This window comes from Juglans microcarpa x Juglans regia, chromosome 3S (assembly GCF_004785595.1).
Source record: "Juglans microcarpa x Juglans regia isolate MS1-56 chromosome 3S, Jm3101_v1.0, whole genome shotgun sequence".
Classification (NCBI taxonomy): Eukaryota; Viridiplantae; Streptophyta; class Magnoliopsida; order Fagales; family Juglandaceae; genus Juglans; species Juglans microcarpa x Juglans regia.
In genome coordinates, this window is record NC_054599.1 from 27098393 (window position 1) to 27123978 (window position 25586).

At 36.5% G+C, this 25586-nt stretch overlaps 4 protein-coding genes across 6 annotated transcripts; 1 reads left to right on the forward strand and 3 right to left on the reverse strand.

Moving 5' to 3' along the window:
- Positions 1–1813: 1813 nt before the first annotated feature.
- Positions 1814–4141, reverse strand: LOC121257034 (cyclin-D3-1-like). Its single transcript, XM_041157895.1, has 4 exons — positions 3392–4141; positions 3096–3297; positions 2631–2761; positions 1814–2498 (listed from the first exon to the last, which is right to left on the reverse strand). Exons 1-4 carry the CDS (start codon positions 3935–3937, stop codon positions 2199–2201), a joined length of 1179 nt encoding a protein of 392 aa, XP_041013829.1. The 5' UTR covers positions 3938–4141; the 3' UTR covers positions 1814–2198.
- Positions 4142–5814: 1673 nt separating this feature from the next.
- On the reverse strand, positions 5815–12456 carry LOC121257035 (phosphatidylinositol 3,4,5-trisphosphate 3-phosphatase and protein-tyrosine-phosphatase PTEN2A-like). 3 transcript variants are annotated; one of them, XM_041157898.1, is made up of 13 exons: positions 12215–12456; positions 10843–11377; positions 10442–10543; positions 10297–10353; positions 9552–9617; positions 9068–9244; positions 8860–8946; positions 8681–8745; positions 8529–8605; positions 7231–7277; positions 6964–7094; positions 6808–6877; positions 5815–6609 (listed from the first exon to the last, which is right to left on the reverse strand). In XM_041157898.1, exons 2-13 carry the CDS (start codon positions 11287–11289, stop codon positions 6088–6090), a joined length of 1848 nt encoding a protein of 615 aa, XP_041013832.1. In that variant the 5' UTR covers positions 11290–11377; positions 12215–12456; the 3' UTR covers positions 5815–6087. The 3 variants fall into 3 exon arrangements, with proteins under 3 accessions (XP_041013832.1, XP_041013830.1, XP_041013833.1); XM_041157896.1 differs by having other exon boundaries at positions 10843–11383; XM_041157899.1 differs by lacking the exon at positions 12215–12456 and adding an exon at positions 11896–12058.
- Positions 12457–13640: 1184 nt separating this feature from the next.
- Positions 13641–19922, reverse strand: LOC121257036 (KRR1 small subunit processome component-like). The gene is given in 13 exon segments (XM_041157900.1): positions 13641–13935; positions 14020–14091; positions 14202–14345; positions 14971–15052; positions 15159–15241; positions 16415–16506; positions 16509–16518; positions 16672–16710; positions 16956–17012; positions 18208–18276; positions 18534–18644; positions 19414–19490; positions 19570–19922. Coding segments are annotated over 13 exon segments (1137 nt in total). The 5' UTR covers positions 19766–19922; the 3' UTR covers positions 13641–13830.
- Positions 19923–23285: 3363 nt separating this feature from the next.
- LOC121257037 (uncharacterized protein At4g06744-like) lies at positions 23286–25243 on the forward strand. The gene has a single exon (XM_041157901.1). The coding sequence runs from the start codon at positions 23418–23420 to the stop codon at positions 24981–24983; it is 1566 nt and encodes a 521-aa protein (XP_041013835.1). The 5' UTR covers positions 23286–23417; the 3' UTR covers positions 24984–25243.
- The last annotated feature ends 343 nt before the right edge of the window (positions 25244–25586 follow it).

A 25586-nucleotide genomic window follows, 5' to 3' on the forward strand; every position in this document is an offset into this window, starting at 1 on the left:
CGATCTTTATTGCCATTATTTAACTATATATATGCATTCTTTGGTTTATATAATAAGTTCATTAAGTAGTCTGATCTTCTTTCATGAATATAATCATAGACCTCATTTATGTTTATTTTTGTTAGCTATATCATCGGAAAAACTGTGATTATTTAGAAAAATCGATCCTGCATGAATTTTTAATTTTTAAATATAAAATGAATCTCAACAATAAATATATGTATATGTTGAGGATGTGTTTCACTGTTATGCACTCCCGATCTCCTACAACAAAAAAGTAAGAGGGCTTGGGGGTTGAAGGGGACCTCTCCGATGTCTAAGTCAGTAATGATATAAGTAGTCTTAGAGTCAATTGTTCGAGAGAGTTTCATTAGCGTACCTGGATCCTTTAAATAGAGTGTTTGTCTTCTTAAGATCACCTAGACTAATTGTCTTGCTCACTATTTGAAATTTGAATCTCGATTCCTTCAAGCTATCCACTTGTTTTGAATAAGTGAAAATATCCTAACGGTTCCAGTATAAGTAGGCGGGTGTTCCCTTAACGAACTGACATGAGGCCTATTGGGTCAGGGGGACGTTTAGGCCTTGAGTGACTTGTTGGGCCCTCATGGCCTAGGCCTAAGGTGGCACCCTACGAGTCCTTATGGTGGTATTAAAGCCTTCCCAGTTATCCCGTGAAGTCTTATTACATATGGTATGATGGCATTTTTATATTAAGTGTCTTTGAACCCTCTCGGTATATGATTGTAGGGGAAGCAAGCATATATATTTATATATATATATATATATATATATATATCACCTGTCTATCCACTACTTTCCCAAGTGGGAAACAGTTTTGCTGCGGAAATTAAAAATATTTTAGCTATACTGTTATATAATGATGATCGATGCAGCAAAATTAATGTCTCTATATACGTACCAACTAATAAAAATTAATTAAGTACCAAATCCTGGCCGTTGGCACCGGCCTAATCATATATAGATACTGCCATTCTAGTGTTAGTCGACCGTCATGATTTTAATCTGAAATCCCCTCTTTGTCATGAAATACATGATTATGCAACTAAAAAGAGAAATGACTTTTAATTTTTACTCTATCGATATCCGTACGTACGTATGAAGTAATTAATATATCCGAGAACTCTATAGATCATAGCATTAGCACACGTCCATGCTCAATTGCTTGGCATCGTCGAATGTATTGTGGGCATACTCCTCGGCGCGCAAAGACGACAAACCTGAGATCGTAGAAACATAAGCATATGATTTGGCTCCTGCATGCACTTAATGCCAAAAATCCAGAAAATCTACTGAGATGGAGTAATGTGAAGTGAAATCAGTTCATTCGTTGATTTACTTTTGAATCTGATCTGGCTACCGGCGAACTTCCGACGTTGGGTGGTTTTTTTCATGTTCGAGATTAAATTATAATTTATTACCTACGGTCGCTCAATCGTTCACCAAAAAGGAAGGAGTGCGGCTCGTATAACGAGGTCAAACCCCCACTATCAAAAAGTCTCCTATAAACCAAACCCTCCGAAATCCCACTTGCCGACAGCCTGTAATTTCTTCCTTCCGCATGATGCATGCAGTCAAATCTATTCCCCCCGTTGAATTTGTTTCTGCCAGAACAGTTCATATATATATATATATATATATATATATACATGGTTAATTGGTACATAACGTTGGATTAGATTCAAATCAAGGACAGTACCTCTCTTAATGTCCGAGCGTACGTACGTAAAACTAGCAAAGGCTTCTAAGCAAATGAGAAGTGATCGGAGATCATATATGAAAAATAGTCATGATTTTATAATAGAATTAATATCATATAAATTATTTAATTCTGTCCAGACAAAATATGTCTAACGAGGAGGCTTCCAGAAAGAGAAGAGAGTGCCAAAAACATATACACGAATATACTTATTATCTTCAATGTCACTGATCTTGTCCCTTCTTTTCCTGCAAAGTGCCATCCATCTCCATAGCTGCATGTGTTTCCTCTCCAAGACGTACGTGCATGCATGAATATATGCTTGACATTGTTGGAAATGCAAAGATGGACTGGAAGCTGGCACGGCCTCTCCTCTTTTTTCTTTAATATTTTTTTCTTTTTTCTTCTCCCTTATAAGCGGAATGCACTCTAACTTCGTTTTTGGGGTGGTGGGGGCCTGGGGGGAGGGAGACAGGGATTATGGATGGCTGCTAACAATGCCAACGGTGACCCGTTTGAATGTTGATAATTTCGTTTGATGTTCATGGGTTCTGCTCTTCTTGAACAGAGGCTCTGACGATGAATATACCGAGGAGGCCGACCCCACAGCGCAAGAATTGTTGGAGCTATCAGAGGTAAAAAGGGCATCAAGTACACCATTTGGGCTGCCAGAATTAGAAATTTCTTCATGCTTGCGCTTGTGAGGGTTGTTGTGTCCGCAATTATAGGCCTTTGATAGCTCAGTGATCATGACATTATAGCAGTCATTCACTTTTTCCTGTTACAATGCAGTTCGTAATCATAGCTCAAATAATGTGTATTAATATCTTCACGTTTGAACTTAAATCTGGACAAACATTAAAGAAAAGAAAAGAAAGTCATATATATAATATGGGCGCCAGAGATATACCTTGCTTATTTTAAGGACGCCCAGAAGCTGGTTTTTGTATTCTATGGGATTGCACGGTTCAACTTGATCTATAACGTGCATCATAGTGGCAGCAGCCAAAACAGAAGGAAGATAACGGACGAATCTTGAACCTACAATATTTGACAAAACGTAAACTAACTGGAAGTCAAGGGTCTCTTTCTTTGTTTTTTGTTCTCTGCGATTTCAATTTTTCTATAAAATTTAATTATTTTATACTTAAATATTATTATCATTTTTATATTATAGCCTCATGTTAATGGCTCGCTTAAGGCCACAAAATATATTGATCAGCCGCCCCAGCTGGAAAGTACTAAGCTTTCGTATGTCATTGATACTGCCCGGAGAAGAAGACCGGTGGAGGTCATGGAAGTGGAGGTGGTGGTGTTGTTAATGATAGTTTAAAGGGTAGTGAAAAATATATGCCAAGCAGGAGGAGATGCTTACCCGAAACCACAGACAGGAGGAGATGCTCACAGCGTCTGAGGAATTCCCAGTGGAGATGTGACTTCATTCCAAGCCTCCTTATGATGTGGTCAAGAAATGAGAGTGGGGTCACAGGGTGCATCTTCCATTGAAGAGTGGAGAGCACCAGGAGCTCCATTCTTTGAATAGTTTTGGCCTCAAAAACATAATTTGTATCCTCCACCTGAAACGAAACAAAACCCAGATTTGTTCCTGAATCAACAAAAAGACACCAACGTAGTACTTATGATACATGTGTTGGCTGTGGTTGAACGTACTTGTAGGTCTAAGAGAACGGGTACTTGGGTCTCTTCTACTTTTGCAGCCAAAGAGAGACAAGCCACAGCCACAAGTTGGATCATCCACGGTTTCTCTCTCTGAAAATGAAGGCTTGTGAGGAACCGATCGAGATAGTTAATGGCTAGGGTTGCTGTGAGAGCCGAGAACCCATAATGGACATTAACTTTGAGCATCCACTCTACAGCCTCACGACGAGCCACAGAGATAGCAGAGTCTGTTTCCGCAATGCTGTTATCAAGATGAGCTTCTTCTTGTTCTTTGCAGAAGAGAGAAACAAGCTCTTCATCTTCCCAGAACAAATCTTGCTCCAACATGAGCAAAGGAACAAGAGAAGTACTGTTATTAACATTAATGTTTTTGCTGCTATATATCCTACTCTCAGTACTCTCCCCTTCTAAAACTTGCTCGATTTCTTCCTCCTCCTCCCATGTCTCTTCCTCGCAGTACAGAGCATCCAGCAAGGATGAAGGGTTTTGTTCTTGTTGTTGTTCTATTTGTTGCTCGTTTTGTAGTTGAATTGCCATCTTCTTCTCAGAAGAAGAGGTTTCAGTCCTCTATTCGTTGTGAAAAAAAAAGGTCTGTATCGCCCCCATCTCTCTCTCTCTCTCTCTCACTCAATTCTCTGTGGTTGGAGTGCAGAGACCAGAGAGAGAAGCTTAAAGCAGAGAGGGAAAAGGTGAGAAGGAATTGATTTTTAGCAGAGTGGGTTTCACGCTTGTCTTTATTTACATTATATATAGATATATGTATCATGTATGTATGTATATGTATTGGGGTTTGGAATTCTTTTGTGCTTTCGGTGTGTTTCGTTGGCGGGCAGAAATGAAACGGCACACACACCAAGCCGGACCCCATGAAAACAACCTCTTAATGGAAGCTAAATAAAGAGACACTGTGGATTGGCTGTGGAAAAATAAATCAGAGAGAGAGAGAGAGAGAGATAGAGTTGTTTGAATAGGGTTTTCAGTTTTGTTCGAATAGCGTGTCTTGTGTCATGTTACTACGTTAGATGTATCAATGTGTCTGGATTCGTGCGGATAAGACATACATTAACAGCCAACAATTTGTTAGATGTTTCTGTTAACATGTAATAAATAAATTTGTTAGATTCGTATATGATTTTTTTTTTTTTTGGTAGGGTATATGATATATGATATGTCGTTCTCTGTCGTGAGATTTAAACATAACTTTAAAAAAATTCCGATACGATTTTCTGATCTTGTAATTTATTTCTGTTTTCTTTTTCTAATTTACGTATTTTTACTTTTTCATGGGACTCGTGGACCCGACACACTTGGTTTATGCCATCTTTAGCTTTCCTGATCTCTATTTCTTTTTCTCGATTGCAAAAATCCTTAAGCTCATCATCATGTGCCGTGTGTTAATCTTGTTTCACTCTACGAATCAATAAAAACATTAATATCAATGTTGGTGTTTGCCTTTCAAACTCTTTAGATAACTCTTTAAAAAAAAGGGCCGGTATTTTTTAGTATTGAGGTTCATATTTAATCTATATTCCCATATAAGTTAGGTATGCATCATGATTACAATGTATGCTCTCTGTTTCCGTAATTTACTTTTTGATCATATTATAATATAATGTTATCTAGTAGCTATAAAATTCAGGGAATTACAAGACCTCTTTCTGGAACTGTCGACGTCTGTCATTATAATGAAAGTTGATGGATTTTAGATAACGGCATTCCCTTTCCAACTAAGAATTTAGTTTTACTGAAAAAAGAACTAAGAATTTAGTATAGTCAAGGTTTCCCTTCCAAATTATAATTATAAAATGAGAAAAAACAAATGAGAATAAGCTGGAAGATCAGTTTTTATTTTATTTTTGTAAGTAACAAAAGCATGAGAATATAAAAGAGACTGAAGAAGATCCAATGAAAGATGAAGAAAAATCACCCGTTATAACTTTAGAAAAATGAAAAAAAGAAACATATTTTGACTTTTGGACAATGCTAAATTTTGGGAACATAAGCCAATTTGTTAAATTTTGGGTTAATTCTTGAGATTTTAACTAAAACCTGAATATAGATTTTTTTTTAATGATCTCGTACAGGTTATCTTAAGGAAAAGAGCATTAAAATATAGAATTTTAAGCTTCCATATACAAGGCCAGAAACCAGTTTTGGCCCAGTAACAATCGATGGACTTTCCACCCTCAAAAATAAAAAGGAGGTCCATGACTCTTCCGGGCATCTACCAAGCCAATATTAAAAAATAAATAAATAAATAAAGTGTGAAAAGTGAATCCATGTAGCTAGTAATATGTGGAGGTAAAGAAAAAGAGGTAATTTAAAGTGGTAAAGCGTTATGTCCAATTGGCTTCCTCTGTATAAAATAAAAACACAACAGGATAATACAAATAATTTTGTTTTATCATATGCACATATAATTTTGCTGTGTTATTAACATGTTACAGTTTTTGTTGTTCATCGGAAAGTAATAAAACAAATTCACTATTTTGAGTCCCATGATATAAAAACACTTCTCATGTCTAGCCAATTTTTTACATGACAACACAAAACACCAGAACCAGACGTATCACATTACCAAGGAAACTAAGGGATTGAACACGACCTCGTAATAAGCAATTGGTGCATTTACAAGCCATGTTATGTACAGATCATTTGAGTCCGAGGCAACAATGTATACCTGTGGTTTACTCACTTTCGTAGTCCTCATCATCTCCAAATGTGAAAACAGAAGCATCAGCTGCCATTGCCTTGAATTCACTTTCTGTGTTGGGCACCTCAAGGACTGAGACAGCTCCGGCGACAGCATCACTCTTACTCTGCCCATCAACATGCATCTGTGTGGAGCCAGCAGTGTTCCCCAGAGATATATGTTCGGTTGCATGACTCACACTTGCAATTTGATCTGAATTTGTCTTCGTCTCAGAACTGGAGATGGTATTGGTGACAGTTCCTCCTTCTGCAGAAGCAGCTTCTGCTTGCCTGCTCTTCGAGGAACCAGTTTCCTCTGCCTCACTATCTGAAAAGACATCATCTTTATCTTTCTTTTGGTTTGGTCTGGGTGCACCCTTATCAACTGATGCAGTAGTAGTGCCCGAGCTTTCATCCGTTTTCTTAGCAATAGTTTCAGTGTTAGGTGTTGTAGGGACAGTGCCGTTATAATCTACAAGCACAACCTCAACCTGAAATCCGGGGGAAGGAAGTTTCCTCTACAGAAAGTACAATAAAGAAATATTAAATGGCATAACATGCCAATCAACAAGAAAGCTAATAATGCAGTAATACTAATGAGGGGAACCAACTCTTTCAGAATTAATATAACTACATCTTGTGGAGAAAAGCATGTAAGTGCTAGGATCTAAGTGCTGTATGTGCAGATCACCACATGATAAATGTTTTATTTTTACCTTGTCAAACCCGTCGAGATCATTTGTGTTTAAAACTTTTCTATTTTCTGTCATTGTTGTGTTTAACCAACTGAAAACCAAAGAATAAACAAATTTCAGTTTCACATGAAAAGTGTTTGACAAAGTGATTTGCTAGGAAGAAGCTGGATTACAGACAAGTAGAAATCGCCTTGGCGGTCGTGAAAATGGACTTTGAAGTCCCCAGCCAGCTCTGTAAGGCCAGGCTCCCCTGGCAAAGTGAAGACCATTACCCCCTTCTTGGGTGCATTAAACCAAAAATCTTCTGGCTGCAGGAAATAGAAAAGGGGCATGTAATCTCAAATTAGTATAGTACTCCAAATCCCAAACGTAAAAATGGAATATCATCAAGACCTTTTCTTTAGATTCCTAACTAGTTGCTAGCAAACAGTAAAAAAGACCTACCGAAAGATCCTTGGTTCGTGGATGACTTTTTGAGGAAAAGAGAACACCTATGCATTGAAAAAGCATATCAAAGCAAATCCATACAGTAGGCATTAGGGAAAAATATAAAGCAAAATCAGTGAGCAAGAATAATGATATTTTATTTAAAAATAAGTTTTGACGCCATGCAGTGCTTCAGAGATACCAATTCATGACTAAGAAGAATTACACCAATTGTCCCTTAAACCTATCAACTGAGTCCATTAAGCATACCAATGCATGATTAAGAAGAATCCGTAACAAGTCAAGTCGTTAACAGCATGAAAACTCAGAAGACTCAGGGGGGGGGGGGGGGGGGGGGGGGGGGGGGGGGGGGGGGGGGGGGGGGGGGGGGAAAGTGACTTCAAGAACCAGTAGCACAAATTCCCACACTATATTATGAGATTGCATAGAACTCTTTTTGGAAATTAGCATACAATAGTCTATGGTGATCTTCAGATGTTGGTTCCTTTCAAGTAAAAGCATGTCTAAGTAAAATAATTAGTGAGCTAAGATTTTCAAAGAAAGGAATAAAATTGATAAAGGTTGTAAAATGGGAGGTTCGGCCCCAGGACAGGGCGGTATACAGGAGAAAAAAAATCTGGAAAATGAAGAAAGAACGAAGTAAGAGAAGAAACAGCTACCTCCTAGATTCGAACAGCTCTAAGAAATCAAGAAGAGAAAGAGCAGCAATTACTTGCATCCATTTGGTCTATAAAACAAAAGCTTAAAATTCTAAGCATTCTTCTGACCTCTCCCCAGATGCACCACATAGGACAGGAAAGTGCAGTCTCACAAATATCACCACACATTTCATGCAGAACATCAATGTCCGTACCTATAAACCCAAACAAATGGTTCTCATTGGCAAAAGTGTAAAAAATGTGCCACCCATCTGCATCAATGAGCTATCAGTGCCAGGACATGCCAATGAGTTCTTGCTCAATTTGTCTGGTGCTGTAAGGTTATGGAATACGGCCTTGAATCAACTTGGTAAAATTCTTCTAGACACCCACAAACTTAGGTTGTACAACAACAATTAAAACAATGCTCCAGAGTATGTCAAAAGAAGAATATTAAAAAAAAAAAAAAAAGTATAGAACCAATATGTGTATAGGTAAGTTTGTATACATGCATGTATATGCACAAGCACTGATGAATATCAGGGGGAAAAACATAAGGAAGGTATGGCAAATAAACGTCAGTATAATATAAATATCATAGAAGAGTGGAGGGAAGGGAGGAAAACTTTCAAACAGAAAAGGTATGCCACAACGAACCATTATGATCAGAAACAGTAATGGAGGGCCTGATCCAATAGGGACATCTGTGAATTCGAAATCCCCTAAGCATGCACCTGCACCAGATGTGATGTCAATGCCCTTGTAAAAACCTGAAGATGCTACAAACAGATACGAAGTCAGAAGTATACCTACGCCCAGGAGGGGTTTCACCATTGAAGTATGTTAAAATACGCTCAAAATACTTGACGTACCTCTGAAGAATTAAAAGGAAAAAAAAAACATATACCTATCAAGTAGAATGTAAAGAAGCTCGGCAATAGATAAGATATAAGATCAAAAAAATATCACAGAGAAATGAAAAACTAACAATCTGACTTGGCAGAACAAGCCCTTTTCCATCGAAACATCTTTTCTGATTGTAGTAGTCAATTGACTCCTCAGCAGTTGGGAAGAACTGCAAAGAGATTAAAAGCCCATGTTGAAACAAGCCATGAATTAAAAAAAAAAAAAAAAAAGTGATTAAAACTTCCACCGTGATCATCATCACATAATTCAGTAACAAAATGAATCCTTGCCTTCAAGAATAGAAGAAGACTGGAAATCATCAACCCTGTTCTTGCCATTCCAGCCTTGCAATGCACAACCACAACATTCTCGATATCCTCCTTCAACCATGAGTAAGCACTTTGGCAAAATGATATTATCAGTTGAATTGGGGGGCAATTATGGTCATTAAACGGGAAACAAGCCACCTGTAGAAACATTTTGATATATAAAATATAAGTAGCAGTCAACTTTTTTCAAATGCTTTTGTGTCAACCATTGTCATTTGTTTTACCATGTAGGACCACCTAGTGGGGAGTCATCTTTTTGTCATGACAAATGTAAAATATGCTTTCTTCACTAGCTGTCACTTGAGAGCTATGTGCAATACCTTGCGAAGCTCAATCAGAGACAAGGCAAACATGCGAATGGCCCAATACACTAAGGTCTATGATGTACAAGGAATGTAACCCTATATTTTCCACCTAGTAAATTAAGTAACAAATTATGACACACCTTTCCTTCAAATAAGGACGCATCATACAGCCTCTCAGAACAAAGATTGTACACTTTGTACTTGTCCTGCAAATGGAACAAGTAATACAATTTATTCCAATACATAGCAATAAGACAATGAAAAAATTTCAGAGTACAAAAATAGCATTTAATTTATATTATACAATTGCAACAACAATGATAACAGATAAGGCCAGAACCTGCATACTGTATCCAATGGACAAACTAACAAGCTGAAAAGTAGGCTTACAAAATGTTTACACTTAAACCAAAGAAGGTCAAAACAAATTCGATTTACATATTTATTTTTTAAAAAAAGCCATATCCAGTCCACTCTAATCTTGACAGAATAGATGAAGAACTTTCTTTTTCCATTTCTTAGTTCATTGGTGTTGGATATTCCACCACAATTAGCTATAATTATTAAAAAAGAACCGTGACCTAGCTGAATCCAAGTAAAATGAAATGAAAGCCAAACACTTCCAATACACAAATTTGAATAACAATACCGCTCTATGACAATCTCATAGTCAGGAAAACAATTGCTATATAATTTACAAGAACCAAACTATATGGTAATGACACAACAATATTGGGTACCGGAACTTTGGAATAAAATCTACACTAACAATGAAGCATTCAAGAGTATTATGTATCTTTATTCTACAAGGAAGCATTCTAAAAATATTAACATGCAGAGATGTAATTAAAATGTCAATAATCAATAAAATGTAGTTGTAGTTACCTTGTGATGAGTTTCAAAGAATTTGATTACTTCTTCCATGTGGTTTCGGTAGAACCCCTGATCACATATCAAGATAGTTTGAAAACTCGTGTATAATTGAACAGGACGTGGAGACTCAGCTGTGCAGTTCAGATGAATTGTTTACCTCAACATAACCGAAAAATCCAGAGCTCATATCACCAGCAGGGAACCCCATTGCAATTATATTCTCAGTGATATAAGTCATATCCAGATCAAATCCTCCTTCCTGAAGAAAGGTACACCAGTCAAGGTTATAATCACATTAGACAAATACATTTTTTTGATAGGTAATAAGAGATTTTATTCCAAGTAAATAGGCATAGCCCAAGTACACCAGAAGTATACATGAGAATACACCTAAATACAAACTAAAGCAAAATAGAAGACAGACAAATACATTACAGATAAATGAACATAAAATATAGCCAAAACTGCAAAAAATTACACATTTAGGATTGATCCCCAAATAAATTACAAATATGGGTAAAAACCAAGGATAAAAGTCAAATAACACTAGGAACCCACCTGGTATCTTCGTTTATTTTGAGAGACAACATGCCGAGCCTTCACCTGTACAGCCTTTACTGCATTCTTAGAAGAATCTACTAATCCTTTTGTAACAGTTCCAATAAAACCAGGTTGTGCAGTCATTGAAGTTCCGTCAGAACTATGGTCTGAAGAAGGGGCTTTTGGAGACAAGCGCAATCCTAATCCACTGGTAAAACGTGCAAATGTTGACTTTCCAGCATTTCCAGTTGGAGACTCAACTTGTGTGGCAGCCAATGGCTGAGGAATTTTCAAACTTTTGGCCCATGCAGATATTGCAGAAGGAGACAATTTAGATGGTACAACACGGGGCGAATTATCTAGTCCAGAATCAGCAGCAGCTGGAGTTTGTATAGAAGCTGGGGGTGGTGGGTCAGGAGCTTTAAGAGGAGGTGAAGCTGATGAATCGGCAGATTCTGAATCCATTCCACAACCACTAAGGTTTTGACAGATACCGTTGATAGATGTTCAATGTCCCAACATAAAAGGTGTCTATAGCATCTTGCAATTAAAGCTGCAACTAAAGAATAACAATGAATGAATGGATAATTTAGGAACATCCTAATAAATCAAGTTTCCTAACACTTAAAAAAAAATTCAAGTTTCCTAACTTTCCTATATCTGCATCAATGTAGATCACAGGTTTCCTATTCAAAAACAGCTATTAAGATAGCAACATTCATATATATGATTTTATAAGGACTTTGGTTTTGGGATTTATGTAACCCCCAAAGCTCTTCCACTGCTTGTAAAACGTATTCCTCCGCCATAATAGATGGTTGTCAATAAAATTTGGGTTACCATCTCTCTTCTAAAAAATAAAAAATAAAGATAGCAACATTCATCAGGATCAACCCTGCAATTACATCACCGCATTGGTAGACCTAAGAGAAGAAACTGACCTCAAATCATTCTTCTGAGACGACCAAAAAACCTCCCTAAATTCTATGCCGAAATGGTTAAAAGAGTCCAGGCCAAAGTGGACAACAAGTGCCCAAAAAAACATAATACAGGCATCAAGGACTATGCTCCCGTTAAGAAAAAAAAAAAAAAAACTTTCTCAGAGCAAAATGAAAACAAATTTCGCTTCGAATGACAGAGCTTTGAGAATCCACTCGCATACAATGTTGCCAATCAATTCAATTCAACTCCCTGACACAGCCAATCTCCCTTATGCCACAGCTAGTTACAAATAATTTATAAATTAGCAATGGAATTAAAAACCGCATTCAATCGTTAAAATTAAGCCAAAAATATATATATATAAGAAATAAATTATTTGAAAAATGAACCAAAGCTTTCTAGATCCATGGGCATGAAATTTTGATTAGGCGAAGTTTAAATATCTTACCGAGATAGGAAGGCGAGCCTATGGAGTTTCGAAAGCTAGTTAGGGTTCGAGAGAGAGAGAGAGAGAGAGAGAATAATCGGACGGTAATGAAGATGATGGAGATGGGAAGAGTAGCCTCACGTGGAGCTTCGGTTGGTCAACCCATCGGAAGGCGGTGATTTCGGGAGCGATTGCCATGAGATTTTTAGATGGTAATCGAACGGTGGTCAAGATTCAGGGTTTCCACGATGAAGCTCGAGGCAAGCACACTATTATTCTTGGTACCTCTTAGAGCATCCCATTGCGTTCCCTAAAATTACTTTTTTCTTATAATTTAAGAAAAAAATAGGAAATACTCTCAAAACTTCCTTCCATCAATTCCCATTTTAGGGAAAAGATTTAGAGAATAAATAGTGTTTGGGAAACTACTATTCATTCCCTAAATCACTTTTATTAATATTTTATTCATTTTAATTAAATTAATTCTTCTTCCAATTATCTATACTTTTTCTCGTACTCATATTTATTGTAATTTTAAATAATAGTTTTAAAAATAATTTAAATAACTACGAAAATATAAAAAATAATAATTTTAAAAATATTAAAAATAATTTAAATTTTTATTTAAAATATTCACTAGAGTAATAGTTTAAAACAATAAAAAAAATATTGAGTATTTAAATTTGTAAATGAAAGTGAGAAAAAAGTAATAAAGAAATAGTAGAGAAATATTATTTTAAAAGAATAGAGAATGAGATGTAGAAGGTTTTTGAAAGATGAGTAAAATTTAAGAAAAAATTTTAAGAAATATATTTTTTAACTAAATTATAAAAAATTTTATATGAAACTCAATGTGAATGCTCTTATTACATACAAGTGACGGTAAACGCCTATTTTCAATATATTTTTCTTTCTGTTTTATTAATATTCTTCTATCGTTTATTTTTTTGGGGGGTATATTTTTTTAGAGCTCTTTTATTTATCATTTCTACACATCACATTTTTTTTAAAAAAAATTATAATTTTTTTTAGTTTTATTCTTTCTAAACTAATTGAATTATTTTACTCATCATCTATACACCACACATTTTGTAAAAAAAATAAAAAATAAAAAAATTATGTATAATATATAATGTGAGTAGAATTTTTCATTTTTCTATAGTTAGTCCAAATGAAAACCTTATTTTTAATAAAACTAAAATTAATCGCAATGTAAGAGACAAATAACTTCTTGGGTCAAGATCAGGAATAACGTCGTCTTCCTCGAAAAAAAACAAACAACGGGTGGCTTGAAAATTTAATAATGTATTCTCATTTTTCTGTGGCAACATATGCTAAACAAGATGGAGTTTCTTAGATAAAAATGTCGTAGGATGTTATGATCCGTCGGATCTCTAGTGACAATAATGGCGGGTTGCTCATTACTCAATCCACATGACCACACTTGTACCATTTTAGGGGTTGTTTGTATTTTAAGGAGTAATTTATAATTTTTTATTATCCACTTACACAAAACTCAATGAAAGATCAAAAACATATCTTAAAATCTTTTCCGAGAATTTCTCAAAATTTCCTGTAACCAGTCATGCCCCTACACCGAGACTGTCAGCCACATAAGCACATCAGCATTTAAAGACTCAGCGCTTGGATTTCTTTTTAAAAGGTTCGCCGGCTGCTGAAATATAAGCTTCAGCATTGATATTCTCAACCAATTTTTGCTTTCCAAACGCCTTAGCCTTTTCCTGTAGAGCAGGGAATTACATTAAAATTGAAAAGTCTCAAAACGTAAGACGCCTGAATCTCATGGTCTGGCAATCTTATATTACCTTTAGAGACATGGCTATGGACGCCACATATTTGGTATCATCCTCAGATTTTGTATCCTGGATTCTCGGCTCCTGAGATTGCCATGACCAAATTGTTCAGTCATTGGAATAAAAGATGAAATCAACCATGAATCAAGATGACAATAAAGTGACAAAGGAGTGAAACCGCTTCAGAATCTGACCTCCGGGGGAATAAATGCAGCTTCTCTTTTTCTTTTGTTTTCTGTGGTTTTCTGTGCCTGCTGCTCCTGCTTCTCTTGCCACTTCTTCGCCGATTTCTTTTTCTGAGACATGAAGAATTCTCCACTTGCCAATTGTTCATCGATCTGAAAAATACGATAGAAATTGCATATCATATATACTAATACTATCTTTTAGGCAAGACAACAAATTAGATAAACTCATAAAAGAGACATAGCATAGGAAGGAGTCTCGGTGCTCTAAAAATAAGCAAGGAACCCACAGAAAAATATTTCACCCAACCAATTTAGCAAGTAAATCCATGTCTCCACTCACAAATCGACAACCAAGCAAAGCACAAGGAAAAGAAAATTTGACATCTTTTTTATTCTGCGTACCAAACCTATGGTTAAACCTTGGAAAGATACACATCTTTGCAGCCACCTTGTTCGTATTAAATACAGATAAAAACCAATAGTCACAAACACCATATTCAAAGGTGCATATAATCAAATTGTGCAATATAATCACAGACAGTAATAATCACTAAACAATTAAAAATTCATAATAACTGCTGAAATTTGTATCTTTATCACATGCAGAAGAAATTATTGTTCTAGGGGTTTTCAGACCTAAGATATCAAAATTGAAAGAAAAGGGTTCTCGCCTTTGGTGGCAATGATGGAATAGTGATGATGATAACAATACATTAAAGCATTGAATATCTTGCAGAAATCTAAAACGTGTAGATACTAGAAGCAGTTCTCTCACCTTCCTAGGCTGTTGTGGAGGAGGGAAAGGCGTATATGGTTTCTTCTCTTTAGTCTTAACCTTCTTTTGTTTAACATTTTTCCTGTGTGAGTTATAGAAGTAATGTATACAAGAATTATATACAGCAGAAGAGATTGAAAAGAATAGATTATGTCCATAAACAACAAATAATGTAGTAGATTCTGTACTTCTTGAATTTGGGAAGAAACCTATCCCAGTTTTCATGTGCAAGTGCAGGATCCTTTTCAAGTTCTTTCTTCATCATAAGAACCTACTCAGAAAAGAGAGTTTGAGAATGTTTTTTTTTTTTTTTTATAAGTAAGAGATCAATATTATATATATGAGTGAAGAAAACATAGCCCTTGTACACACAGGAAGTATACAGAATGACCCCTAATTACACTCTAAGAGCAATAAATTAAAGACAATAAATCATGCACATTATCTCCATGCAATACAATAGCATAAAACCAGCACATTAAAGTGTGGAGAAAAAAATTCTTCAAATCGGCCATTGTGCATTCCTTATCTTCAAAGCATCGCGCATTCCTTTCTGACCAAATGCACCACATAATGCACAAAGGAATCACTTTCCACACTGCACCAACTTGATGACAGCCTTGCATCTTCCTCCAACAACCCAACAAATCCACCACCCTCCTAGGCATAACCCATGCAACATCAACCCTTTGAAAAGTCTCATCCCACAACACCCTTGTTACCTCATTGTGTAATAAGAGATGGTCCACAAATTCTCTATTTTTTTTACACATATAACACCAATCCATCACTACACATCCTCTCTTCCTCAGATTGTCCATGGTCACTATCTTCCCAAGAGCAGCATTTCAAACAAAAAAAGCTACTTTAGAAGGCACACAAATCCTCCAAATATTCTTCGAGGGAAACAGAGTATACTCTTGTGTTGTCAAGATGTTATAATATGCCTTCACTGTACATATCTTGTGACCATAAGCCCTCCACATCAATCTATCTCTCGGCGCCCTATAAGTCCCCATAGAATGTAATAGGCTAAAAAAATCTGAAACAATAGATAATTCCCAGTCATGGAAATCTCTAATAAAAAGAATGTTCCACTGATGCGCCCCATGAGCAAATGACCGCACATCCGCCACTGAAGCCTCCCTATTACCTGCAATACGATATAGAGCCGGAAAAACCCTTTCCAATGCTTGATCTCCACACCACACATCCCTCCGAAAACTGATTTGATTGCCCTCACTAACAACAAAGCGAATTTGATTTACAAAACTTGGCCATCCCTTCCTTATAAATTTCTATACACCCACACCATACCCCCCCTCTCACTTCGTTAGAACACCACCCACCCCCAGCGACACCATATCTAGCGTCAAGTTTGAGAATGTTTACATATCCTCAAGGATAAATAACTATAATCGTAATAGAGGACTAGTCAATTCACCTTGATATGGTATACAGGATGCATTCTATTTAGTATGCAGTCTTCCACAATCCTCCTGACTTGCTTCAAACCTTTAAATGAACCCATAGCACAACTGTATTGCCCTATGCATTCACAATCAACAAGAAAAGGAATTCATTTCATGACTCTCCACTTTGCCCAAGGAACAACAAATAGCAGCAATTGACCTCCAAACTTAACAAAGAACGGTAACAATCACCTGAACTTACTTATCAAAAAAAAAAAAAAAAAATCACCTGAACTAGAATATAGCAGCCAGTCAGTATTTCGAGTGCCTGTACTGTCACAGTTATCATAGTTAATAAGCTACTGGAAAAGAACTTAAAAACTCTAGTATGAATAAAAGAGAAAAAAAATCTGACAGCATACAATGTCAAAGCATGCCAGCCAATTAGCTAAACACTGTTGTTTTTCCTTTCTTTTTCTTTTTTTTCTTTTTTTTAAATTCAAGCTGCAGGAGATTATCAAATGTAACCACCATACACACCTTTGTTTTTTTTATAAGAACCACCATACACACCTTTAAAGTAGAAGAATTAGGACCAACAAGATGTTGCCTTCGTTTCACAAATCGCTCCTGCACACAATTTCAAAAATTAGACCAGCCCTAAACTTGTAAATCCTAAGCATTACAGTCTCCGAGAAGGGATTGACTTGTAAACAATAATCTTCATTTTTTTTTTTTTCCAAAACTTGAAATTGATATAGTTGCGTGCTTGCACGGTGAAGTTTATGTTTAATTAAAAAACAATCATGCATTAAAAAAACGTACCAGCCAGTATGCACCTAAATTAAGTATTTCTCACAGTTTCAAAATATATGAACATTGGCATTTCACTCCCAAATCTTTCTTGATAGGAGACAATTTTTTTCATGTTTACAACAGCCAAAATATACCACTTTATAAACTATTGGCAAATATCATTAACTAACTTCTTTCCAAATAGATAAAAGTTTGGACTTCTTTGTACACTATTCCTCACGTAGTCATGTTAAAAAAAGAGAGAGAGAGAGAGAGAGAGAGAGAGAAAAGAAGAGAGGTATTAAACAACTCTCCAACTTGATAAATCAAAGTTCATCAAGCACTATAGTAACATACATTGTGTAACTTGTTTTCATCAAATTTTAATATTTCAATACCGCCATATCATTTGTATGATTCCACATACATTCATGTAAAGTATATGATCCCACACATTATATGGGTTAAAACATGCATATATTGAACTATCATGATAATGGAATTTGATGATACTAAATTCCTGCCAGAATACAGGTTTTCACACTACATGTACATGAATGTCCATCAATGAAGTGCTAAACTCTCTTACAATAAGCACTCATGCACAGAGTCCTTCTTGTAGCATTAGTATTAGGATTCCTAATTTGACTAGTAATAGTAAACGAAAAATCTAATAAAACCAAACTTGGACTCAAAAATAAAAATAAAAAAGACTAAAACCAAGATATTTAGAAAATTCTCCAAAACTCTAGACTCAATGCAATGGCCAAGATATCTTAATAGCAACAATGGCAAAAATTACGCCACAAATGGGAAAGTTACAGATTTTTCCGAGGAGAATACTAATAAAAATCCAATTGAGAACACATTTAACACAAATCCTAGTGACTTGACCTTAAAACTTACTCTTTTCATCCAATATCATACATGCATTGCACGCATGAAAAAATTTCAGTCACCAAAAATGAAAATTAGTGTAAAAGTAGAAAACACAGCAACTTGATCTTTCTTCAACGGCTATACCACATACCTTATTGCGGACCAAGTTGGTAATCTTGATGATGTCACATTGTATTTCATCATCAAGAATTTTTATTGCCTGCCACCAAAATGTTGTATAACAACAAAAAATTAGGCAATTAATGAAACCTGCTCACAACAGAGAGCTACTAAGGTAGTTTCAATGAAGACAGTTAAGCACATGAATTAATTGAATATCACTCTGTGCATCCTTTTCATCAAGAGCTAATAGTATAAGGAAAAAACCAATACCTTGGTCACACCCTTCTTGTGCTGCAGAAAATTCATACAAAATAGGCAAGAAAACGACATTGAAAGGAGAACTCAAAATTGTACCTGATGAACAGGAACACTTCTTGACAAAAGCTTAATAAGTTCCCTAGCCTTAACGATAATATATGGGTCCCTAGTCTTTCTGGTTGTTGATACTGTCATGAAACCCTCAATCTGACCAGCAATAAATCATACAACGAATAAATACAAAAATATAAACATCCGGCCATCAAGAACAGAAATAAATTGCTGAAAAACAAAATTGTTGAAGAAATCCCACAATTTGAAGTTCCAGCTACTAGCAAAATGGAAATGGGCAATGGGTACTTAAGAAGCTAATAAAGGTGAAACCAGCAAACCAAAGAAATGACAGATGACTGCCAGTGGAAAAAAATAAAATAAAATCTGGATAACCTAGTTCGGAAATGTTTGATATAACTGGATTGGTGACACCCACATGTGCACCCTATTTTCTTCTAGAGTGGCACAAAACCTGATATGAGTCATAGTTGGTAAAGCTTTCTTTTTAAAATTTTCTATTAAAAGATTTGCTAAAATGTCATGAAACGCGGTATAAATCCAAATTACATAGATGGGACGAGAGCAATCTGATACAACAAAGAAAATTTCAATCGGATTCTACTACTCTCTTTCCAGCGCACTTCTTGCTCCTCTTCTGCAGATTTATCCAACCATTTCCTTTTTTTTACTAGTTTTACACCCAAATTGACACAATAACTCATTAGAATCGCTTCCCAATTATTCCTCAATCGCAACAACACGCCTTTTCTGCCATAAACCCTAAACTGACCAGTCCCGAACCACCACCCTAAGCGAGTACACTCCAGCTTCATTTCGCAATAACAAGGTAATCAAAAATCAGTTTTCATGTAAATAAAAAATCAGTAATCCGTTCACGAAAAAGAAATTGATGGAAACTCACCAGATTAAGTTCACACGAAATACAATACTCTTTCAAAGCGGATTTCACATTGGGCCAAACCTCTTGCAAGTATTTTTCTGAACAAATTAATTGAAGAATCAATTCAGAAATCTCAAATCAACTAAAAATGCCCAAAAGAACTGGGGTTTTAATTACCTCTGTATTGAGGGAAGAGCGTGGAGAAGGAGCTGACTTCGAGCAAACCGGATTCATTCCAGGAGGGTTCGAACTTGTCGATCTTCCAGTGGTCGATGTTGGGGTCTTCGTCCCATGGCTTCGGCTTGTCGTGCTTCCCCCTGTGCTTATTCAACTTCTGGGCCACCAAAGCGTCGCCGTCGTTGTCGTTCTCCATCGCCCACTTGGATATTGAGCAATAGACAGGAACGCTTGTCGGCGATTCGAAGCCGAGGTTTAATTATAAACCCTGGATAGAACGAGAGAGAGAGAGAGAGAGAGGGGATTGTGAAGCAGAAGGGTTTTACAGACCGTTACACAAACACAACGGAGCTGGAGTCAAAGATAGAGCCGTTAATTACCTAACTTCATTTGGATTCATTGTGCTCATAATTTTAGGCTAATCGAAGAAGGATGGGCTCCGCATATAACTATGAGACCAAATCTAACCCAACAAAAATACAAGGCCCATATAACGTTTCCAAAGCCCAAAATATCAATACCGGTTGATGGATGAGGATTGAGATCCATTATAAATGCTGTACTGTAAAGATCTAAATCCTAATAGATTTTATCGAATTTAGGTCTCGTTTGTTTTCAGGAAACATTTTATCTCATCTCATTTTTTTTTATTATTATAATTTTCTTAAATTTTCACATAAAATAAAATAAATAATTCAACTTTTTCAAATCTCAAAACAAAAATAATATTAAAAAATATATTCTAACAATATTTTATTCAACTTTTTAACTTTAATCTCAACTCATCTCATCTCTAAAAACAAACGAGCCCTAAATTGATTTTGTAAAAGGGAAAAGAGATGAGAGTTTATATAGTATCAAATTTCAAATTATCATGGTTTAATTAAATTGTACTATAAACTGTAAAATTTAGCAATTGACACCTAGACTTTCTAAATTTTTACAATTTATGCATATATGCTTAAGATGGGATTGACAGATTGTGTCACATGCATGTCCTATTTGTTATTGATCTCAACAATTGTATCTTTAACGGATCAGATAAATTGTCAAAATTAGATAGTTTAGTGTGTCATGAGTTGTCAATTTTGATAGCTTATATCGTGTAATTTTTTTTTTTTTTTTTTTAAAAAAAAGTGATATTTCAAAGGTGTAAAATGCAATTCGTCCCAACATTTAATTTTAAAAGATATGGGAGGAGTAAGATTAGATTGTGATCTTGTAAGTACAAAAGAAGCGTAAGATAAAGGAGTTGTACTTTATATGAAGAGTAACATATATATATATATATATATAATGTAGATTAAAATAAAGAAAAAGCTTGTAGACCATGCAGAGCCTTTTAAAAGTTGAACGGCAATCCTTGAAAAAAGGAAGGCTTCCCACCTAAAAAAGCTTTGTGAAGTACTTTATGATGACCATCCGAAACATTTAATTGGGATAAAATCAAAAGGCTTTACATTTGCTTTTGCTTCTTTTTTTTAATGGGACGGAAGCTGCATGCATGCAGCTTTAATCTAAAAAAAACTCCGACAACATTAAATGACCACACATGATATATGGAGATTATCCACCAATTGTAGATGCATGCATGGGACCGAATCAAATCATCAGCATGCAAAACATCAGCATACTTCCTTTTGATCTACTTTCAACGTCGACGATCCTAAGTTAATATAGATGCATTTTTTTAGAAATATTTGTTTTAAATTGTTCATATGTTTTTTTTTTTTCACATATTCAATAATTAATATGCCACTTTTTTCCTGGTTGCGGTTGCTGCCATTTTAAGCCTCATCAAGCTCGACCACCGTCCTGGCCGACCTCGGTCTTTGAGACGTTGGTTAATTTTAGTGCATGGCGAAAATGGCCGGAGGTGTTCGTACGTAGATGCACTTGAAACACACGATTTCTATTTTGTCCGAGATTGATCGCACTGATCTGATACTCAAACTTCGAGTACTCTTCCAGAACGTACCCGGCCCGATCGATCGGATTTTTGGAGTCCAAGTACAAAAACAAAAACGTCCCTAATTCGAAGGAAAGCAATAACATCATGGCCAGCTAGCTGCATATTATTTTACTATAAGATTCCCAAAAGCCAGGCCACATGGGGTTATGTTTGTTTTTATTTTGATGGGGCAAAGGGTATTTTGTTTTTGTAACATGGTCTATGTCATGCATCGAAATGGAACGAATAAACAATCCCTAGTACTGATCTCCTCTCCCTCTGGCCTCTAATATTTGTATCAACTTTATCCTATATTTTGAAACATGTTTTTTAATTTGTGATGATTTCAAATATGTCCCGCAATAATTGTCATATGAGTCCAAATTTATAAGAAGAGCAAAGAATTCCACTGTCCATTCAATCATGTACACGTCATTGGGCTGTCGGATGCAGTACCCAAGGTATAGACTGATCATTGTAGAGTTGCCATCGAGAAGTTTGGTGCCTTACCCAAGGGGTAAAGTAAAAATATTTACTTTTGGAAGGGCCAAATTAATTGGCTCGATAAGAAACAGGTCAAAAATTATAAATAAATCTCATTAGTCATATTTAGATTATATATATATATATATATTGCGAGAGGTTGAGATCCCAACAACTTTTCCAAAAAAATGAAACAAAGAGAGAGTCGTATCTTGTAATTAGCTCATGTAGAAATGGACATGCATCTTGATAAGTGGTTGAAATATCAATGGCGGCGAATGTAAGAATCTCAAATTGTTTAGATTGGCTGCAAATATCAGATATCCATTAAATTAAGGCTTGTATAAAAAGTACGGTGTCTTGTATATAATTATAATACTGCATGTATGAAATTATTAAGTAGTTTAATTATTAGCTAGTTAATTGGACCACAAATGGACACAAAGTCTGAATTATTTGTCTCATTAATGCTGAGCTCGCTCTAGTTTGTTCAAATAATTATATATATATAGAGTAGGTGATATCCTTTCAATTTAAAACTTCTATATTTATATAATATTGGTAAAAATAAAAAATAAAAAACCTCTGTTTGGTACCCTCGGCGGGAGCCCCGGTGCCTATCTTCTATTTTTCAACATTTATATATATATATATATATATGTATGTTTTGCTTAGCCGTGCTGATCTTCAATTATGTTAGGTTTTCTTAGATGTTGAAATGAGATGAAAAATCAATTAGTGATAATGAAATAATTTATGAATGATAATAAAATAATTTAAGTTTAAGATATTTTATGAAATTTTAAAAGATTATAAAAAATATATAAATAAAATTAATACGGCAGATAAAGTTCTAGATTTGTCTTTTGCCTTGGCAATCAATCAAATTGCAGACTATTGTTCGAGGGAGGGGGGCCATTGAGCATAGACTTTTATGATTGTAAGTACAAAAAGTAGCAAAATTTTGCCGCTGCACCAAGTTAATTGAAGAATTTTACTGATGTTTAGTCCAATTCCTGTGAAATATTGAGAACTGGAATCCATGCGATCAGCAGCAAGTGGAGTTCCACGCCAAAATCCAGGACCTACCAAAATTCTTTTTTTATTTTTATTTTTTTAAAAAAAGGAGGGAGGAAGCTAGGAACCTGTGAAAAACAGTACGGAAAAAGTATGTGGGGTAACAGCAATGACAAGAAAGTGTTTCACTAGTGAAAATGAGAGGGCAACTATACGCGGCCTCTAACCCGGACAAACTTTTCCAGCAGTGCTATCTGTTTTGCCCGTGAATGGAAGAGAATACCTCTATGACTTTTCTCCATGCAGTCTACGCCGCTCCCTCTATATAACATTACCTTGAACTAATCTACTGATCTTGAGAGTCCCTAGCTAGCTAACTTGCACAGAGAGATCAGAGATGGTCACCCTCTCGTTTTGTGTTCCATTTCTTTTGCTATCGACATGCTTACTTCATCAATGTTTGCACTACGAGGTGGCTGCTGCTGATCCTGTCGTTGGGTCCAATAGAGAAGCATTGGAGATAATCATAGGTGGTGGTGGAGGTGGCAATTATCCTGCTCCTTCTCCTGAATATGTAGACTGTCCTCCTCCCCCGCCGCCCCCATCGCCACCTCCTCCATCTCCGCCACCGCCCCCATCGCCACCTCCTCCATCTCCATCTCCACCTCCTCCATCTCCGCCACCGCCCCCATCGCCACCTCCTCCATCTCCATCTCCACCTCCTCCATCTCCACCACCACCATCGCCCCCGCCCCCATCGCCACCTCCTCCATCTCCACCACCACCATCGCCCCCGCCCCCATCGCCACCTCCTCCATCTCCACCACCCCCGCTATCGCGACTTGAACTAGTCAAACCCGTTCTTCGAAGATTTCAAAGGATGGCTACCTCAGACCCACAGGGCATTTTCAAGACATGGACGGGCAACAACATATGCAAGTGGAAGGGCTTATTTTGTGACACACGTCCGGACTTCAATCAACCAGCTCTTGCTGCAGTGGACTTCAATGGCTACAAGCTTGGCCGTAAGGACGGCGGCAGCCTCCCTCTCACTGGCTTCATGGACGAGTTACCAGATATAACCGTGTTCCACGCAAACTCCAACAATTTCACCGGCGGCGTCCCCAAGAAGATCATGACACTAAAGTACTTCTTTGAGCTTGATCTGAGCAACAACAAGTTATCCGGCCAGTTTCCAATGGAAGTTCTTGGAGCCACACAATTGACGTTCTTGGACCTTCGGTTTAACTCCTTGTGCGGAACAGTTCCACCTGGAGTGTTCAACCTAGACGTGGACGTGATCTTCATCAATAACAACAACTTTGTGCAAAGGCTTCCTGACAATCTTGGCTCCACACCAGCTCTTTATCTCACTTTTGCCCACAACAAGTTCACGGGGCAAATCCCACGAAGCATAGGCACTGGCAAGACTTCAGAAAACCTCATTGAGGTGCTCTTCTTGAACAACCAGCTCTCGGGATGCTTGCCACCCGAGATTGGCCGCTTGAAACGGGCAACCGTGTTTGATGTGAGCATTAACTGGTTGACAGGTCCAATACCCCAGTCATTTCAGTGCCTGACGAAAATAGCATTGCTTAATTTGGCTCAGAACCAATTCTATGGGGCGATCCCGGAGGCCATCTGCAAGCTACCTGACCTGTCTAAATTCACGTTATCACACAACTACATCACCGAAGTCGGCCCCGAATGCAGGAAGTTGATAGGAAAGGGCATTCTTGATGTTCGAATGAATTGCATTATAGATCTTCCAGAACAGAGATCAAAGAAGGAATGTGCTAATTTTTTCACCAAGACGGCCAAGTTCCACACCTGCCCCAACGATAAGATGTACCTGTCTTACATTCCATGCAAGCGTAAGTATTATTCAGGTTCGGATCATCAACCAACGGTTGCAGCCACTTCGCCATTGTCCTATGACGCTCTTACGCCGCATGGGTCGTGATTTTCACGCTCTTTAAATTGACCAGCTCGATTAACGAAGATGGGGGTCATCGGGGGTGCCAGCTTTGCTCTTTAGTAATTACGTGTGTCTATATATATATATCATTGTCAGTAATTGAAAAACAATAAGTTCGTGAATAAGCAGTACTACTTTAATTACCATAATTATTTGGCATCTTGATCATGAGCAGATGCTAAATTGTATTCCTCATGAGCAATGTTTTCCGATAATGTATGAATGAAATATAATTAGCTGGTAAATGCCATGGTTACGATTCCTTTGCTTCTCGATCGTTGAGTGGGACAACGACTTTTCTTCTCCATAATGAAAATATCTAGTAGCTAGGGATATAAAAAAGACAGCATCCCACGAGCATGGGCTAGGCTGTACTGCATCGCCCACTGCCCATGCAAATGTACACGGGAAATGTTTGGAAACTATCCATCAATTATTAAAAAAATGATTACCAATAAATTTAAGTATTTTTTAAAAAATATTTAAATATATTTAAAAAAAAAATTACAACTACGCTAAGGGCATATTTGATAGATATATTTAATTTCGATTTAAATTAAAAATTCATCTCAACTTATCTTATATCAT